The sequence below is a fragment of the Merops nubicus genome, unplaced genomic scaffold (genome assembly GCF_000691845.1).
Source record: "Merops nubicus isolate BGI_N331 unplaced genomic scaffold, ASM69184v1 scaffold351, whole genome shotgun sequence".
NCBI lineage: Eukaryota > Metazoa > Chordata > Aves > Coraciiformes > Meropidae > Merops > Merops nubicus.
Window position 1 is genome coordinate 17,673 of NW_008588781.1, and position 19,865 is coordinate 37,537.

The window sequence follows — 19,865 nt, forward strand, 5'->3', positions numbered from 1 at the left end:
GAAAATGTTACTGCGGTAAACCTCAATTTAGCTAAGAAGCTAAGATCTACTAAAATGCTGTCTCATAAGCTTAAAATGTCTCATAAGCATAAAATGTCCTCACTTGTGACACAGAAAAAAAGAACTTGAAATCCCAGCACAGTATTTTTATTGCGAACGGCAGTTTTCATCTGCTGGGTTTTGCTGCCAGAGTATGTATGTTTGCAGTAAGCACAAGCAGACTTCTTCAGCTGTTTCCAGCTGTTCCTGTTGACTCCCCAAGTAGGTGGTACCAAAGAGCCACCTTGCTGGCACACTTGCATGCAGACAACACACAGCCACCGATGAATTTTGGCATTGTGCTCTAATAAAAAAAAAAGACCATGCTTGTATGAGAAAGCTCCGTGTGCGTCACTGAAGTTATTTCAGTCTTTGCTGCCTCCTGAGCTGAATGTAAACCGACATCGGTGACTCTCTATTCAAATACAATTTCGTAAAAGGGAGTAGGAAGCATGGCTTTCAAGCTGTATGTGAAGATGAGCTAAAATAGTAACAGAAGTATCTCGAGAGAGTACAAGAGGACAAAAATTTCTCTTATTCCTACCTATTGTTAAGAAAAAATTAATCTGGCAGACTCTCGTTTGTACTGTCTGGATCTGCTTAAATTTCCTTCTCTTCTTTCACATTGAGAGCAGGCATTGCTGTAGCAGGGATACCAAGGAACTGGAAGGATTCAGAGATTCCCTCTGCAAATTTTGCCAGTAGGCTTTGATCCTAAGGAAAACCACACTTAAGTTTGAATAGCTGAGTTTCCGTGCAGCGACACAGCCTGCTTAAAAAGTCCAAGAAGAAAGCTGATCGTGGTGGTGGCTTGTGTAATGGACACGTCTCCTGGCTGGTCACGCTTACAGGAGTGTGCGCTTTAATGTCAGGCTCCAGAGAGCAGCAGTTGTGATGTTCCCTGGGCAAGAACTTGGTGAGCCAATCGTTTGTAAGGCAGCAATGCAAGCAAGGATAATAGGAGGACATGGTTCACATGGCTTTAGTTTTGGAAGTAGGTGGTAAAATGTACTCAGATCAAATAATTTCCCAGTGCCTGAACGAGTAATGAAATTTGGCTCCAGAATTACATGTCCTGGCTGAACACTACTCTCCTAAATCTCTCTTGAGAGATCCATGTTACCAAAAGCTTTAATAATTCAGAAGAGTTTGAATCTTCTTATACCATTGTTGTACTCGGGCTGCCACTTATTAACTAAAATTTTATTGTGTTTTGCTCTCTCACTGTACTTTTGTTTTTCAGCTTCTTCAGTTTGTTGGAAGTGCTGAGTACAGCATGTTGCACAGGGAGTCACTAATCAAAGACTTGAGCCTCAGGCATTAGATGGTTATAAGAGCAGAGCTATCTGCTGCAGGACAGTGATACAGCCACTGTCTTAACCTGAAATAACAGTATATGCCACACACACAGAAACCCTAACCCTGTGGTTAAAAACACACTTTTTAGTGGTCTCTTTAGACCACTTAGAATTAAAATTGGAAATTGGTGATTTCCACTTGAAACAACATTTCACTTTCCCTGTGCCGGAGTATAAAGTCCAGTATTTGTTGTCCATTATATATTAAGTCCCTCACTCATAGATATATGAGTGAACCATAATTCATATGTAGTTTTTTTAGTAAGAGAGTGGTCAAATACTGGAGGAGGGTGTGCAGAGAGATTGTGGTGTCTGTCCTTGGAGATGCTCGGGCCTTGCCTGGACACAGCCCTGAGCAGCCTGATCCAACCAGACCTGGACTGAACTAGGTGACACTGGAGGCCCCTTCTGACTTCAGTTATTCTATGGTTCTGTCTTGCCACCAGACTTGTTTTATGTGTACACTCATGCCAATAAAAGAAGGGCTAATCTTTGTGAGAAGTCTTATTATTGATTGCTACTTTTAATGACAGCAGATATATTTTAATATTCTATTGGGACATTTGTGAATTGTCGTTCCTTCCTTAGCAGTGAAATTGTTTGGCAGATGCTATTGCTAGAGACTGGACAATGACTTATCTGTAATGCAGTTCCAGCAATAATCAACATGTAGGGTGTAAATTTCTTGTGAATTGTGTACTCAGGTGGATTTAATTTTTTTTTTTCTTGTGTATGAGACGTATAAATGAGTGTGCAAAACAAAATAGGAAAGGTCCTTTATTTTTATTTTTTCATTCTTAAGCTGCTTTTATGGCAGTATTTTTTTATAACTTTGTAAACTTCTTTAAAATAATCATGAAAACCGTATAATTCTGTAAAACATTCACGTTTCACTGCTTTTGCGTTATATATTTGACTCTCAGTCAACAGTAGGGCAAAATAAAGTGACATATTTTAAGACAGCAGTTATCAGGACATCACATTGTTTTTGATTGTTGTCCTTTGTGGGATATTAATATTGCTTATGGCCCAAACACAAGGTACAGGGCTACTCAGTGGGAATAGTGCCAAACATAGTTCATCATCTGACTATTTACTCTCTACCAAGTAAGTAGTATCATCTTTCCTCAGCTGAAAATAATTGTATAGTTTTTTAAATGTTCATGAATGCAAACCTGATAGTGTTTTGAGAGAGACCCATTATATTAATTGCCCAAGAGGAAAATAATTCCTTGCTTTCAGGATAAAGCTACAGGTATGTATGAAAAGTGATATGATGAAGGATGCCTAGCATTATGTAGAAATAGCGAGGGAGGAGACTTGCTTAGAGGCAAATTTTCCAAACTTTACAAAAGATTACAGCTTCGACGAGCACTTTGTCAAAATGACAACTGGAGTAATTTTCTTGACTTAGCTGGCATTGGCTTCTTAAAAGATGCATTCTGATTAGCATACTGGTTTCATTTAAACTGTGGAAATGTTGTAATAGAGTGAGAAATGAGCTGGATCAGAGAACTTAGTTCCTCATCACCTGCTGCTGAAGAAAGTAGAGGCAGCCTTAAGCCATGCTTGTATTTGTGTAGCCCTGGAGTCATTGCTTCACACAGGACAACCTCAGGTATAGATTAAAATGGTTTGGAGAATGCTCTAACCTGTTTTTATACATTCTGGTGGTGGATGGGGAATAGAGATACCTCGATTATCAAACAGCATTCCCAAAATTAGTGGCCGTGAGGGATATGACCTGTTCTCTGAGCAAATTCTGTGTCAGAAAATCTGCCTCCTTCGATGGGATCCCCAGAGGCTTCATCCACTGGCTTTATGACACAGCATAAAAAATGTGAAATGAATTACAGGGAAAAAAAAAAAAGGTCCTGTCATGTTTTAAGTACATTACTAGAACACAGGTTGTATTATTTTAACTTGTTATTGGGTGAAATGTTTCCTGAATACAAATTCAACCAAGCAGGTATAATCTAAAGGGACAAATTGACTGAGACAGATACAATGTGCAAACGCTCATGTATGCCTTCAATACACATTAGCCACAAAACTATAGTGAGGTAATATAAGTACTAGAGTATAATAGTACTGTAAATAGTATTGGCTTAGTAATCAGTGTTGGCATGAAGATGTATAAAGTGAATGTAACTTATGACCAAAAGGAAGAAGTGATATCCAGATGGGGAAAGAAAAATTAAGTAACGTCTTCTGGTTCCACTTTAATCTATATCTGTTACCAAAACTGTACAGCCAAGGTTGGTTTTACAGTTGGTGAATAAGGCTTCATTGATTTATATTCTGAGTTTAAATCAGAAACTGAAATTGGCTTATGAAGAACCCTACTCCAGAGTGTGTTCCCGGCTGCCCTAGCAGTACAGATAATGGTAATGTTCATGGTCTGGTGGTTGTTCTCCTTGTGGGGTTATTCAGTCTGTTGAATGTTGTATTTCTACAGGGCAAAAGAGGAAAACAAGACAGAAATATTCATTATGAAGATAAGTGAACTTTTTCAGACTACGTTGTTTCTCTTGAGAGAGACAAAATGTTAAACTTCTTAACATCTGGGAACAGCTGTCACTGTAGTCCAGCCTGTGGATTAGACTGAGTGCTAAACTGCTGTCATATTTTCGTGGGGATTTAGAGAATGAACAGAAAGTGCTTAACTTCTTTTTTGTCCCAGTCTAATTTTAGAACTGTAGAAAATGTAAGCAAATGCTACATACATTTTTAAAATACAGATATGCATATGTAAAAAAAGAATTCTTTTTTTTTTACATAAGGCTCTAATTACGTAACAACTAGATTTTTTTAGTTCAAGACAATGTAGTTCAAGAAAAGAAAAAGTGGTTAATTTGAGAGTTCTCTGAAACTTTCAGAATTATTTATGTAAAAAGGCTAGCATTTAACTTTTATAAATTAATTAGTTTTAAATATTCAATTACATGAATTATTGTAGTCTAATCCCATGATAGTAAAGACTCCCTTTCTACCAATATGACAGATATTTTAAATGGGACATACTGTTTCTGTGAATATCTGTAGCTCAGTGTTCTGCTTTGTTTTTTGTATTCAAAGTTTTACATTAATTTTTCAGTAGCAGAAAAATTAAGAGGATTTTTAACCTGCTGCTTATTTTCCATGCTAAGATAGTTCTGGAGTAGTTTTCCTTTCTCTCTTTCTTCACAGTCAGGTGTTGCCCTCTGATAGGAAATCACAGATAACTTCTTAGAAGTATGTCAAGGACATTAACTTGCTGAAGATGTCTGTTTGTTGCAATGCAGCAGACATTTTAAAGTCTTTGGTCACCCTAAAGTCTTTCATCCATTGATACTATTAGGAGTAAGTCACAATACTCTGTTGAGCATTTTTTATACTTGCTGGAGGATATAGCAAATGTGAGAATGGATAAGCAAGCACATGATCCGTGCTATCTGTGTTTGGCAAAGGTTGTTCCTTAATATTTCTGTTCTTGTTCTGAGCTACATTTCTACAATGACAGTTTACTGTGCTTTGTGAAAAGCTCATGCTTAATAACAAAGAATGATTTATTCCCTGCTGTAGTATTTAATAATGAAGTATTACTTAGGATATTTGATAATTTAATGCTTATTCATAGCTGTATTTTCAGTGTTGAAATGAGTAATAGCATAGAAAGCATCAACTCTGTTAGCCTGTAATTATTAAATTCAGGAAAGGTGAGGGCTTTAATATGAATATTAAAACCCAGGAATTTGTTATCTTTAATTTCTAAAGAAGACATGTGATATCACTGAAATCAGTGCCTGACTACTTTTTTTGGTGGCATGCCTAGTTCTTTAACAGTTACCTGTCTTTTATGTAGGGTAACTGAGTGCTAGTAACAGCAGAGAGAACTGTGGAGGGGTTGAGTAAGATATGAATTTGAACTGCTAGGAAGTGGATATGCCCATGATGCATCAACACTGCAAGGTTTTTAACTTGATGTGCAGGAGTCACCAAATTTTAGATTTTGGATGATCATTCTCATAAATACCTATTGTCACAAACATGATCATGAATACATAGTCATATATTGATGCCCTTCTAACAGTTTATCTGTGTAATAACAAGGTGAACTTACTAAGAGCTTATTAAGGGGCATGGGTGCATTTACATACCCTTCTCTCCTACTGGAGTCCAGCAATAATGTTACAAGCCTAAACTGCTTTTGCAGCACACTGGAAGATTCCGGGGTGTGAAAAGGATGCCCTACACAATGAGTTAAGCTAGCTATTTTTTTGTTTGTTAGTATTTTTTTTTCTTGTTTTGTTCTTTTCTTTTCTTTGTGTTTTTTTTTTTTTTTGGCTTTTTTTTTTTTTATAAATATATATAAAAACATTGTGGCTATCATTTCTTAACATAGGATAGCAACTAATAGAAACATCTAGTAAATTCATCTAAACCAATTCCCCGTGGTATACATATTTTTCTACATATTTTCTCTGGTAATGAATGAATTTGATCCAACTTATCAGTCATGTCTGTGTATTTTTAAAATATTTTTTCTGCTTTGAACTTTCTTCTTTTGCACAGTTCAAACATAATCATGTTTGTTACATAACCTGTAACTATTGAGTAATATCTCTAGCATGTTCCAATGGCAATAAGATTTTTCTTGTTGAAAGAAAGCATATACTTTAAAAAATTGTGGTTTATTATTGCTTTTCACTTAGTACTCTTAATTTTTTTTTCTAGAATAGGTGACCTAGAAAGAAAAGTGGTTGACTATTTGCAGTATTGTAACTGTGGCTAAACACCAAGAACTCCTGAGATGTTTTATTTCAATCCATAAATATATTCAGCTGTATTTAATTCTTTTGTTTGCCATAAGCTTTCCAGTTTAAATAAATTCCTGTTTAAATGATACCAATTTCAGTCTTCCGAGCCTTTCTACCCAGCCTCTCTTAAGATTCTTAAGATTTTGGTTTGGTTTTTTTTTTCCCACTATTTCCAGAAGAAGGAACAGACTGGATAAAGTCCTTTTCCAAGAATTTCCAGATCACCTCGTTGTAGAAATACATATTTAGATCCAGAGTACTTCATAAACATGAAGTTCATTCTGCAATCCCCTACCAAAATTTATTTCCTTTCAAATTGCCAGTTTCACTTCTGGACACAGTGACTCTCTTGACCCCACTGTTACAGAAGAGGTTATTGTTTCTTCTTCTAAATTAAAAAGCCTGCCTAGAATATGCACCTAGATGTAAATTGTTTGACTGTGGTAGTTCATTCAAATACAGGCCTATTTAAGGAGTTTTACAATCTGCTTTATTGGAACCTTGTGGCTTTTATGGCACATTAGACCTAAATTAAACATCAGGGAACCTTCTGTGCCTTTATTCCAACTGTCCTTTCCAGGCCAGGTGGCATGATACTGTCTTTAGAATTATGTATCTCCTCTCTTCATTATTTTATCATGTGTTTTAATGTGGCACATATCTGTCCTGTAGCATTGTACAAGTTGTCAGAGTAATCCTGCGAGAGATAGCCAGGGATTTTTGGTAATCAGAAAAATATAGCACAGTTTTTGATTTCAGGTGTTCAGATTTGCTGTCAGGAAGCAGGGGATGCATTTTTATATCCTCTTTTTGGAGAATAAATGGAAGCAATTCCACACATAAGAAATTAATTTTTTTTTTTTTTTTACTTGTCATTTCAAAAAAATAACTTTTTTAGCCGAGCTGAAGTGATGGTGGATACCAACCAATAAAGCTAAAATTGTTGTCTGGTAGAATTTCTAGTATATTTTAAGATTAAAAGTTATGGCATGCATTCCTCAGTCACTCGTGAGCACCTCTGAGACTCCGTTCACGTCTTTAAAAATATTTTACTGGGCCCCCTAGGGGAACTTCAGACTAGATCATAAGAGCACTGTGGTGGTTTTTGGGGTGTGCTAAAAGTTTAGCCTGGGGTAGGACAACAGTGCTACCAGGGATACTGTATGATATCCTATGTTGGGAGAGAAAGCTCAAGGTGGTGTTTGGCATATAAAAAAACAGAATAAAGGTTGTTCTCCCGTGCTCTGGCTATAGCTCTGAGAGGAGGAAGCCCTCTATAGCTATAGGCTGGGATGAGCTGGATAGCAGCTTTCACTGCCTTCTTAACTATACCAGTGCAGGAGGGTGTTCATCACTGCTGGGGCTTGGAAGGAGAAGCTGTGCAGCAGTCTGGAGGGCAGCTGTGGCACCAGGGGGGGCCACTGACTCTTACTGCAGCTACTTCTTGAAATAAAACTTGTGAAAATCCTTTATCTCACTGTTGCCTGCTACCAGTATAGTCTGTAGTATGAATTGTGGGAACCAGCAAATCTCTCTCTGGCTGGTATTTGGTAACGACGTGACAATGTGAAGGCTCGTTACTGTGCTCCCAGAATGGCTCTGCAGTGAGATGTCTTGCTTAGGGGTCACTGGCAGCTGCTGGCACCACACCTCCTAGTTTGTGATTTCCCTGAAGACTGCTTGGGGACTGGCATGTATTTCACCATAGCTCTGGGCATGCAGAACTGCACGCTGAGCATAGTATATGGATTGCCAGCTGGTTTATGAATCCTAATTACTGGTGAGACTTACCCTGAATGAATTCAGAGCACTAGTAGCTCAAAAAAAATCTTGTATCCCATCAAATGTGTTGGTATTAATAACTGAGGTAAGTAAACATGGCACTTTGCGGTGTTTGACAGAGAACTCTCAAATCATCCATGTAATTTTAATGTTTTTTAAAAGATAACTTACAGAAACCATCCTTTTTTATATGTATGTACGTGTGTGTGTTTGCAAGGGGAATCTTCATGACGTGTATCTTTTGTTTTGCAGACAAAACCTGTTGCATTTGCAGTTCGGACAAATGTTGGGTACAGTGCAGCTCACGATGATGATGTCCCCGTCCCAGGCATGGCCATCTCGTTTGAGGCTAAAGATTTTCTTCATGTTAAAGAAGTAAGTAAAGCCAGAGGAGTAAGTGGGTCTCTCTTTAAGGGTCTGTTTGCTGCTATTTCTTAATGCTAAAGTAACACTTCACATTGCCAAAACACTATACAAATATTATATAAATAAGGTAACTGTGTGAAAGGAACCGAATGGTCTTTGAAATACTATTCTTTTAAAAGCAATGGCACAAATTCTTCACAATCAAATTAATAAAGTTTGGAAAGCTTTTCTTTTCTAGTAAAAATCACTTATTTAGAACTTTAAAATCTACATCTGCATATTCAATGATAAAATGGGTTTTATTGTTGCAGTACTCTGAGAGTTATGATTCAGCAGCCAAGGAAAGATGCTTTTTTATTTGTGTGACTGAAGCTCAATTAACCCCTAAATCCTCAGATCATCTTTTTTTTTTTTTGTTTTTTTCACTGAAGTTACTTCTCTGGCACAGACAGTATTTTGTTAACAGTTACATACTGGAGAGCTGATGTGATATTTCAGGACACATATAGCAACTGTCAAAAAAGGCACTTTGCATTTGCTGTGTTGGTTTTCTTTTCCTGTAGTTTGACAGTTTTCAATTTTTACAGTTCCAAACACCTAAAAGTTTTCCTTCTCTGCTCCTTGCAGACAATCCAAAGCAAATAACTTGGTAACTTTCCCATGCAGGCATCCTTAGTAGCCTGCTGCTCCTTTCTGAATGATTCTCTCATTTTATGAGGATTTCCTAGCTTCTGGTCAGTTTCCACTGTGTTTTGTCAAGAAATAGGAATTTATAGTAGAACAAGGAAGTTAGCTTAAGGACGAAAGCAACTTTGCCATGTATTTGAAATGATATCTTTGTGCCATTTTAGAGTATCAGAAGTCCCTGAGTAATGATGGATGACACGCAATAATTCTCCTAGTGCAGGTGCTTTGTGGAAGCAAGAAACATTCCTAATAGCAGGTAGAAATCCAGGTGGACAGAGACTAAGGAAACACAGGAAATGAGCTTTTAGTGCCTTCATACTGATGATTGATGATCATAATTTTCCAAATACATTAAACACAATAAAAAAGGATAATTTGGATTCAAACTGGATGCAGTGAAGGAAATATATATATATTCTATCTGATAGTAGTGCAAAAGAATTGTTCTGCTCTGTCTTGTGACAAAAAGTAGAGATGAGCAGCCACAGAGTCCTTGGAAAGGAAACATCAGCGTTCTCCAGTGAGTCTGGAAGCACTGGAGAATACAGCTCAGTTAGTTTAGATGAAATGTACTTGTTTAGTCTTCTATTCCATCTGCATTTTGAATGATCTGGTAATCTCATGCTTCAGGTCAACTCTTACCTTTGTTTCCATATGAAACAGAAACACAGTGTTAGCAGATTTTATGTTACAGTTTATGCTTTTTTTCTTCACAGCACAACTTAGACTCAGCTATAACATGCATGCGAGAAAATGAGGAGGAAAAGGTTTCCTGATCATTTCTGGATCTCCAGAAATGCCTTGAAAGGAAGCTTAGCTCAGATGAATTGTAACATGTGGCTGCATGTAACACTGAGGAATGGAAAAATAGCTTAAAGTGTTCTTCCAGGTTCAGGTGTAATAGAGCAAGGACTCTGTGCTAGTTGCCTTTAAAAATTATCTGGTTTTCTCTTCAAGCCGTTAAGAAAAGTTGACTGTCTAGTGGTGCTAAGCCAGAGCTGTGTTTTGGAATAGACACTGACATCCAGGCTAGGTACACTGGTGGGATGGAGAGGTGGGAAGGGACCCTCAAAGAGTTAGACTTAGACTCTCTGGTCCTGCATTTGGCAGCAGTGGTTGCACCTGGGCAAGTCAAACCTCTTCAGGAGGTGCCCCGAGGAGCGGCCCTTCTCTGCACAGCCACTTCTTCCCCTCCACCTTCCATGGCCATGCCCTCCTCATTCCCTGGGGCTCTATATCCCACCAAATATTGCACCTTCAACAGATTTGGTGTCAGCTGTAGTTAATGCTGGGAGAGGTGAAATGTGTACATTTAAATTATTGAAAATTACATTAAAGGTAAAAAAACATATTTGATTAAAAATTGCAGTGTTGCTTTTGTATTTTATACCTAATTAGTTGCTAGAAATAAAGAAATCTAAATTGATCTCCAGTAAATTATGCCTGTATAGTAATGCTATATTGGATCAACACTGGCCCGTTCTTGTCTGTGAGAACCGTTCTCCAATTTGTGCTGCTGAGAGAGGGCTCAAACAAGAACTTCAGTTCAAAGTGTGAACTGAACCAGAGCAATGGTGAAAAGTACTGTAGTGACTGAGTATGAGGGAAATTTATTATTAGGTTACGTTAAAACTAAGTACATATAAAGGTGAAGGATTCCTTTTTGCATGAAGAAACGTGTGCTGTATCATAGCCATTCCTAAATCTTTTGAGGCTTTTAATACACAGACATGCTTCTGCTTTGAATTTCATTCATCTTTGTGTTTCCCTTGACACCCCAGGCAGCACCTTGACAGTGGGACACCTCACTACCAAGATTTATACCAATATTGATTGCTTTTTGAGATGAGAAAATATTGTGTGGTGTGATTTACTTACAAAAGTGTCTTATCCTCCTTTTCATATACTGGCATGGCATTTAGCCTGCAGACTTTGCTGGAGTGAATTCCATGTGCTTTTGTTTTTGTATGAAAAAAAAATTCCTATAGATTTAGCATTTCTATCAATTATAATAAAACTAATGCTACAACAGCATAAAAAAGTAGTGGCTATTTGGATTTTAAATTATTAATATTTTTAAATTATCTGTCTTTTCCTTTTACCAAGTTAATGATACTACTTCTCCAGACTTCATGTTTACTATAGAGCAGATCCACATAATGGCAGCCTCCATTGGCTCAGTTGCTACTGGCTTCCTCCACCTGTATTATCCTACAACATATTTCAAATGCCCATGCCTATCTTTAGTTAGCAGTTTGCAATGAAAGGTTATGATTTTAATAAAATGTTTCATTCTAATACAGCTTTGAGAAACTGCTATTCTAGATTAGCTCCCTATTAAATGCTGGTATCTTTAATCATAAAGGCATTCACTGGGTGAATGTAATAGATCCTCTTGTATTTTATGAGTTTAGAAGTGCATTTATTTTGATCTTTATTTTTTGTTAGCTGAATATCTTAAAGTTGGTGCCAAGCGTCAACATTTCTATAGTAGCAGAACTAAAGATAATACTGCAATTTCTGTTGTGTAGTACTGATCCACCAATGTTGTATACCTGAAGAAATTAATTCCTTTTCATGGGAGCCCACACATTTTATGTTTTAATCCTAACTGTACGCTTGTTAAAACTACATATTAAATAATAAAACATGCATTATAACATATACATTCATAGCTTCAGATTCAAGAAGGCAACTTCTCATTCAGATATTCTCTTACAGTTTCACAAACGAGCCAAATTATCCAAAATTCATATTTGATGGTACTTATTCCTATGGAACCCCTAGAGTATCGCGTGTGGGGCCATATAGAGCAGAAACCTATTGTCATCAAAAAATGGTGATAAATAATAAAGGGAAAAGCAAATAGTTCTGCTCTACAGACCTCTGCAAAAGAAACAAACCAACCCCCCTGTGTGTCTTTGAAGAAATATTATTGTTAGAGTGGTCATTACCTCATATTTCATATAGCTGAAATTCAGTTGATTGGGCTTGTGCATTTGTATAATTGTCAGGCTTTTTGGTTATCTAAAGATACCTGCTTCTTATGGATCTGTCATATGTTTAACATGCAGCTCACATGATCTGTATGCAGTAGGGCATATATAATCAGTGGAATGTCTTCATATTTCAGAATATTGTAGTGAGTTCAGAGAAGCAAGGGAGTTGGAGAAGTATTAATATTTCTTTTTTTTTTTTTATTTTATGTAAAGAACTAAATATAATGGAATAAGAAAAAAAAAGATTGCAGAGCTGTAAAAATTGCTGCAGTGAGTAGGGGCAAATCAGAAGAAATCTCTGGTGTCCACCAAGGAGAAACATCAAGGGAGAACAAAAGCAGCTTTCATGCATGAGGGGGAAAGACTGTGAAGCAGAAAAAAATAATGATGGTGAAATGGATGGAAATAAAAGCCAGGGAGAATCATGAAGTCTGTGAAGGAAGGTTTCTGCTTAAGTACTGTAGCATTTTAATAATTTGGAAGTTATAATTGTTTTAATGTATTTCTGAATACTACCACAATTCTTCATTGCCATAATAACATAGTACAATGATTAACTGCAGGGAAAAATTACATGAAATGGCTTAGCTGCAAATTTAAAATAATAACAGAATGATCCCAAATACAGTAATTTCTCAGTATGTGACTTTTTTTTTTTTTTTTATCTGTAGAAATTTAATAATGACTGGTGGATAGGACGGTTGGTAAAAGAAGGCTGTGAAATAGGATTCATACCAAGCCCAGTCAAACTAGAAAATATGAGGCTGCAGCATGAACAAAAGGCAAAACAAGGAAAATTCTACTCCAGGTAATAACGATAAATGATTAAAAATAATAGCATTGACTGTGATACCACTTGGAAGTTAACGCTGTGTATGTATAGTTCTGTTTAATTATTGTAATTGGCAGCTACAAACAAAAGAAGTAATATTTATGTAATTAACGTCATTGCCATTTGAGAATGAAAGTAGATTTATGATTGGTGGTCTGTGATGGCCTACAGTGGCTATCATTCCATTTTATTTTCAAAAAGTATTTGCAAATACACATTGCAGTTAATACATTTACTATGTGCAAGTACAATTTTTGACTTAAAAATCAATCTCCTTGAATTCTTTACTTGTTTTCATGATCTTGCAATTTCTAAACACTTTTAAAACTGCTTTTAGAAATGACAGAAAATAGTAAGATTAATTTATTTGTAAGCAGAAGACAGTGGTTTTTAGTTAGCTGTTAGGGAAAAAGTGTTGGTCTTGTCAAATTCATCACCTACAAATGCAGCTTTTAAGAATACTGAATTTTATGATGGAAACTTCAAGTCCAGTCATCTGTTGTGTCTGACTGCAGCCATTATTACATAAAATTAAATACTCTGTATGTATTGAATAATTCTGCAAGATGGTAATAATGTCGTTTTTACTGTAGAATTCTTAATAAAGTAGGTATACAGTAAACATTGGCACATGTGGAAGCAAATGCCACTTGCTTCCCTTTGAGTATATTGAAAGAAAATATTTCCACTTTATCTGAGTGTGATGGACCTGAAATTGAGTAAAGAGCTGGCAAAGATTTGGGAATCCAGAAGTTCTTGCCAGAAAGGATCTCCTTCTTCAACAGGGAAGGCAACAGTTTTTGAAGAGCATATCTAAACTAGGAGTAGACCAGGGTGCTATAGTGCTTGACTGTGTTTGGCGGCTGAGAAATGCCTTTCCTATAAATTTACTCTCCTCAGAAGGAAGATGTCAGGTTCCTTATTTCTCTCATGACAGTGCTGATATGGCCAAATCTGACCCAGTGATTCAGTCCCTCTTCAAATTGTAAAGTCTTCCATTCTGCAGAACTTCTCACTACACTGTCCTACACCACAAATGCATATAGTTAGTGCTTATTAATATTTTAAGGTGGAGAAAATGTAATTAAATACTACCACATTAATTACTCGAAGAATGTAATAGCCTTTCTTATATTCTTTTCAGTACTCTTCTCATTATGGTAACTGAGATAAAATGACTAAAAATACTGTTTCATTTTCACATCCTGGATGGGTTTTCACAAAGCAGAACTTCACAAAACCCTAGACTGCTTTATTTTCATTTGAGAGTCTTTTCTTTCCTTCTACCTTCTATTGAGACAGCAAAAGAATTTGTATTTTGTTTGTCATTTTCATTACAGTGCTATCAGTAACTCTTCTGTTAAAGAAAACAGATTTGCTTACTGGCTTAAGAATTAGTCTTAGTAAGGTGTAAATAATATTATTAATTACATAACAGTAGCCATATTAATAATTGTGTCACATTAAGGTCGTGCATGAGTTAGAGCATATGCAGCAGAATGAAGTTGCACAGTAGGGCAAGAATCATGACTGATGTTGGCAGTTCCTCGTTCCTCAAAATGTACACACGTTTTGTGTGAGTTGTATATTTTATACCGCTGCCAGGAACACTCTTTGTCTTTTAGCTAGCAGTTCATTGAGAAGGGAAATATTAAGTACACTAGAATAAATACTGGGAAAGCTGTGAAACTTCAAACTGGTTTGTTGCTTTACTCCAGTAAATCAGGAGGAAACTCTTCATCCAGTTTGGGTGACATCGTTCCTAGTTCCAGAAAATCGACGCCTCCATCATCTGGTGAGTAGGTCATGAACCCTTCGATTTACGTACTCATGCACGTAATCTGTTAAAATGTATGTACAGTCAGTCCGATTTTTCTTATTCCCTGTACTTCATAGGTAAAAGATTGGGTGGCTGTGTTGTCCTATAAGGATGGTTTGGGTAGGTTTGAAGTACTGGAGTCAATACCAGTGAGTTTAGGCAATGATAGGGCTGTTAACAGTCCACAAAATCCCCTCCTTGCTTTTACCATGGTGTTTTATACAAAGACATAATAAAATGATGAGACTGCATTGCAGTAGAATAATTAAAGGTTTGGTCTGGTCTGAGCACTCCTGCAGAACAAGAAATACCTTCTGGTATAGAAGAAAAAGCAGCAGTAGGAATAAAAGTTCCTGAGAGATTTCTTCAATAGCATCAAGAATGGCATTATATTACAGTAACAGGAACTTCTAGTTTCACAGCTCTCATAATGAGAATGTGCTTCACATAATTCTAGCATACTGGATATTTTTTTTGCCCTTTGTGACGTATTTTTCACAAATACTGTTTTGTATGTAGAGCATCAACAAACATATTTAGTTTTATTCAGGTTGGATTCAAGTGGTATGACGCAAAATGTCACGTGTTGGTGGAGGGAACTGGCATTAGCTTCTTGAAAAAAAGCATAGCAGAAGATGACCAAAAAAACCCACAAAACCCAACAACCAAAGTTCAACTAAATTCAACTGCTGCATTGGTGGATGTTTCATCTTCTCCTGAGAGAGAAAATGCATATTTTGAATACTCAAAACCAGAAAATATGAATGAATGTTGCTATTGCTCTGTCTACTGAGGCAAAGACATGTTTTCCAGCTGTATTAGTATATATGTAGCCTGACCTACAGAGCAGTTATCTTAAAGTGATCCTGAAGATTTTAAAGTATTCATATAGACATTAAGAGAAAGACAGAGAATTTCAATCAAGTTATGGTAGTAGCTTCACTTGATTAAAATAATTGAAAAATATTTTTGAAAAATATTTCTGTCTTTTTTGTGGAAACACAAATATTTGTAACAACAAACTTTTTTACAATTGCAGTTTGGTTATCAAAATTCTACTTCATTTCCCTATTTTTTTTTTTAAGTATATTTTTATTTTATTAATAAGTGCCCATCACAGGTCTGTAGAATACACCTTAATGTTTTATTTTGCAGTGGCTTTAAACTGTCATATTTACTGTTAGGGCCCACTTTTCCAACAATAACATTTTTGCAGACGTGTCTGTGGACCTGTCATAATTTTATACTTATGGCATCTGAAATGTTATAGTATTCCTTTGTATCCTAAAATCACTTGGAGAGCATGCATACAACATTTCCAGAATGTTGCGTAGTATTTAAAAGTAAGAGAACAGATAGAATATTTAGGCTACCAACAGACATATTGGTAGGCATCCTGTAATTTTCATTGCATTGAATTGTTTCTTCAGAAAATAGTCTCCAGGAACTTGGTTTCCTGGAGAAAGAAGGAAATCTGGTAAAGTTTATTCAGTTACGTTGAGGACCTGGAGAATATTTATGAATTGTGTGCATTCGCTTGTTCTGTGATTTTAAGATTTTGGGTCTGCAGGGGTGTTTTTTTGGATTATTTTAAGACATCCCAAGAAGGTTGTAATAGGCAGTTTGTGTCTAACGCAAGAACTCAAATGACTTTGAAGAACATTTCCCATGCCTCCTTTTTAAAAAAAAAAAATGTAATAAATTATAAATACTTAAAGTATTTAATGAGTTGAAGAGATTTTAACAGATTTGAAGAATATAAACCAGTGCCACAAAAAAAACAAAAACAAGCAAAAAAACCACCACATGAATGATCAGTGGAAAAAAAAAATTAAAAGCAGGCTCACGGCCATTTGAATGATCAGTATTATATTGTTACAGTAATCAATCCATACAGTCCTCCTCAGCCACCAGAGTAGATGAGGATAACAGTTAAAATGATTTGGAAAAAAACCCAATGAACTAAAGATAATTAAAAGAACCATCATGGAAAATGTTGCATGGTGTGAAGTCTGAGAATGGAAAGAGGAGATACTGATGCCTAGCTGATCGAACACTGCATTTCTTTTTACAGGGAAAAGTTAACAATCCTGATTTTCCTTTACTGGCAATTTTAGTTGAACAGAGAATTGAAGGAGTTTTAATGTGCGTTATTATGACTGATTTATAGCCTCTGTGCTGGCCTGTATTCAGGAAAAGATAATATGTTCTTTTTACACTTAAAAAGAGGATGAAGGAACAGTGTTGCTAGAAAGTGTTATGTGATTTCTGTGGCTTTTTTTAGGAGCAGGAGTATAGAAACAGGGTGCAGAACTACTTGCAGGTTTTCCTGGCAAGGGCAGTCTCAAAGGCACAGTTCTATAACTCAAGACTTATTAGGTATTGTGACATTAGTTCTGTGGATAATTCAAATGGGAAAATGCACTTTACTCAGACAAAAGAGATCACTGTCCTGAGTGTCTCTTAAATCAGTAGCTGCACATAGGCTCAGCAGAAATATTTGTTTTGCATAATTTAATAGTACATGCCACGGTATTAGTTGATGTACCGCCCATCAAGCAACTGAAAGCAGGTCACTAAGGTGGTTTCACAATAGTTTGCAATAATTAATTATGGGTTTGGATAAATTATATTGCTCACACATCTATTTAGAGCTAGATTCAGTTCGACATAAGGCCTTGGCAAGATAAAATCATGTTACCAGAGTGTGTCAGGAGGTGGTAAGTTCTTTACACACGAGGGTCATGAGGTACAGCATGTTTGCAGATCGCTAATGTGTACATACTTTCTTCCTGACGGGAAATTTAATACATCACTTAAGATCAGGATTGAGTGTTGTAAATAAGACAGCGATTTTTGTTTGGTTGGTTGGTTTTTTGTGGGTTTGATTTTGTTGCAGATTTAGCTACCAGGTATGTGCTTGACTCAGCATTCAGGATAACATAACTTTACATTTTGAAAATGTATTTATTTCTGAGTTCATGGTGATTTTTGTTTAAACTGTTGTTACTTACTTGCTGAAGAGGGTAAATATATTTTGTAAACCTTATGTGCTGTACGTTCTTTTAGGGTAGAGGTTGAACAGCAGTGATTTATTGTATTCACTTCCATTTTGCCCTGTCTGTATCCTCGCTATTCACAACAGGATCCAGGTCTCTGAGACAAGCTGGGATCAATGTTCTCTCTTCTGCTACCCATTCTTTTTAGTTTTCACTATTGGGTCTGTTTTTATTTTTTCTAATAAATGCATCTTACAACTACTGTGCAGTTTTAGTTAAAGTGGTTAAAAATGCCAGTTGTAGTCCAGCCTGAGATACATGTTGATATTATTGTACAAGCATCAGGCTGATTTTGTCTTCAGAAGTGATTTTTCTTCTGTTTCTTAATATCCTATGGACATGCTACTGACATTTCACATTTCAGTGGATGATACCCATCCTGAGTTAGTGTTCATTGCTATAAAATCATTCCAGTGCTGTTGGCCAAGTTCTGATGTTTATATTGGTGAAAGACTTATCCAGTGAACTAGTTTGGATTAACACTGGTGTAACAAGAACAAACTTGGCCATTTCTTTGTGTTGTAAGAGTAATTCTGTATATGTTTGATATAGCTGTGTAAAAGGGGATCAGAAGAAAATATTATAGTAGCTGTTACAGATTGCCTTCTGTCTTCTAATCCTAATGTACTGCATTTTTAAATTTTTCCCTTTGTTTTATTGTGTTTTATACCCATGGATGATTTCTTTTTTCTTTTATTTATTTAGTTAGTTATTACTCTGGGCAGTTTTGTTTTTCTTTACCTTATTTCCTTTTTAACCTGTCTTTACTTTCCCTGTCATCTGATAATTCTGAATTGTTTGTCTGTATATAGCTATAGACATAGATGCCACTGGCTTAGATGCAGAAGAAAATGATATTCCAGCAAACCATCGCTCCCCCAAACCCAGTGCAAACAGTGTAACATCACCCCACTCCAAAGAGAAAAGAATGCCCTTCTTTAAGAAGGTAACACCGACTTCCAAGCTCCCATCTGTCCACCTGCTCACCTGCACTGCGTCACATTTCTAGTCCTGTTAACTGTCTGCGTCCTCTGACAAGCCAATAACATGCATGCTTTGTTGTTCTTTGTTTCTTTTCCATGCTGCTGTAGCTAAGCAGAAGCAGAAATCGGTAAGTTTATATCGACATTACCTGTGTTTATCCTGCCACTGGCATCAGTAACGTTATTACCCTGGTTTAACAATGCAGCTGTTCTAGAATTAAGGTAGAAAATTATCAACCTGTTAGTGGGCTTAGCGCAAGAGAAGAAACATTCCCAAGTTCAGCACATCTGTGAAACTCTGATACAGTACTTATCCTTTTTGATGGAATAGTAGGACACATTTAAGTGGCCTTCCAAACTTTTGAGAAATTTCTAACAAAACCATTTAATGCACCTCTCTAGTGCATCCTATTCTTTCTATCTGTGTCTTTCTCAAGTTGTTTTTTTTCCCCCTTATAACTCAGCCTGTAAGTATCATTGGAATCTAAACATTACTCAGGTAGTGTCAAAACCATTTTCTCTCTCATTTAGTCAGTATTTAAGCTTCCAATTCACTCGGTGCAAAATCTTCAGGAGAACAAGAGCAGTGAAAGCCACAGACTTGTTTTGATGGTTTGCTTTGGGGTTTTCCTGTTGTCATGAATAAATTACCATCCAAATGCCATCCATCAGTCAAACACTTTTAGTATCTCAGCTATTGGGAATGGTACTGGTGGTTCCTAGGAGAGCAAATGTCTCTCCATAGACAACCCAGATAACTACAGAATTATTCAGTTGGCATCCTGTTAGAGTAAACTGCAATACATGTCTAAGATCTTTGCTGAAATAAGTTATCAAGTCATTATGCAGCAGCCAAACTGTGCAATCAAATGCCACATTTCTGTTTTGGGTATTGTTTTGTTTTTTTTTAATCTCTGGTCTTCATGACTCTTATTCAATTCTTTTTAACCACTCTCTTAAATGCACAAATAACACCACACTGTTAAAGTGCTTATAATCAGTGCCGGGTGACACTGTTGCCTATGTTGTGGATACTGTCATGTTTAGTAAATAAAACTTTTTCTCTTTCTCTTCTCTTCTTGAACTCTTTTAAATAATATTGGATACTTTTCAGTTTCAAAGTTACCAGTATTTGCTTCAGC

At 36.4% G+C, this 19,865-nt stretch overlaps 1 protein-coding gene across 1 annotated transcript in view; it reads left to right on the plus strand.

Moving 5' to 3' along the window:
* Positions 1 to 8,230: 8,230 nt before the first annotated feature.
* The window catches only part of LOC103781628 (voltage-dependent L-type calcium channel subunit beta-2), a gene marked incomplete at both ends in the record, with an annotated part of 17,080 nt that continues 5,445 nt past the window's right edge, over positions 8,231 to 19,865 (plus strand). Inside the window, 4 exons of the mRNA XM_008949347.1 lie at positions 8,231 to 8,353; positions 12,702 to 12,838; positions 14,581 to 14,657; positions 18,553 to 18,686. Coding sequence (XP_008947595.1) covers positions 8,231 to 8,353; positions 12,702 to 12,838; positions 14,581 to 14,657; positions 18,553 to 18,686 — 471 coding nt within the window. The remainder of the gene's footprint in view (positions 8,354 to 12,701; positions 12,839 to 14,580; positions 14,658 to 18,552; positions 18,687 to 19,865) is intronic.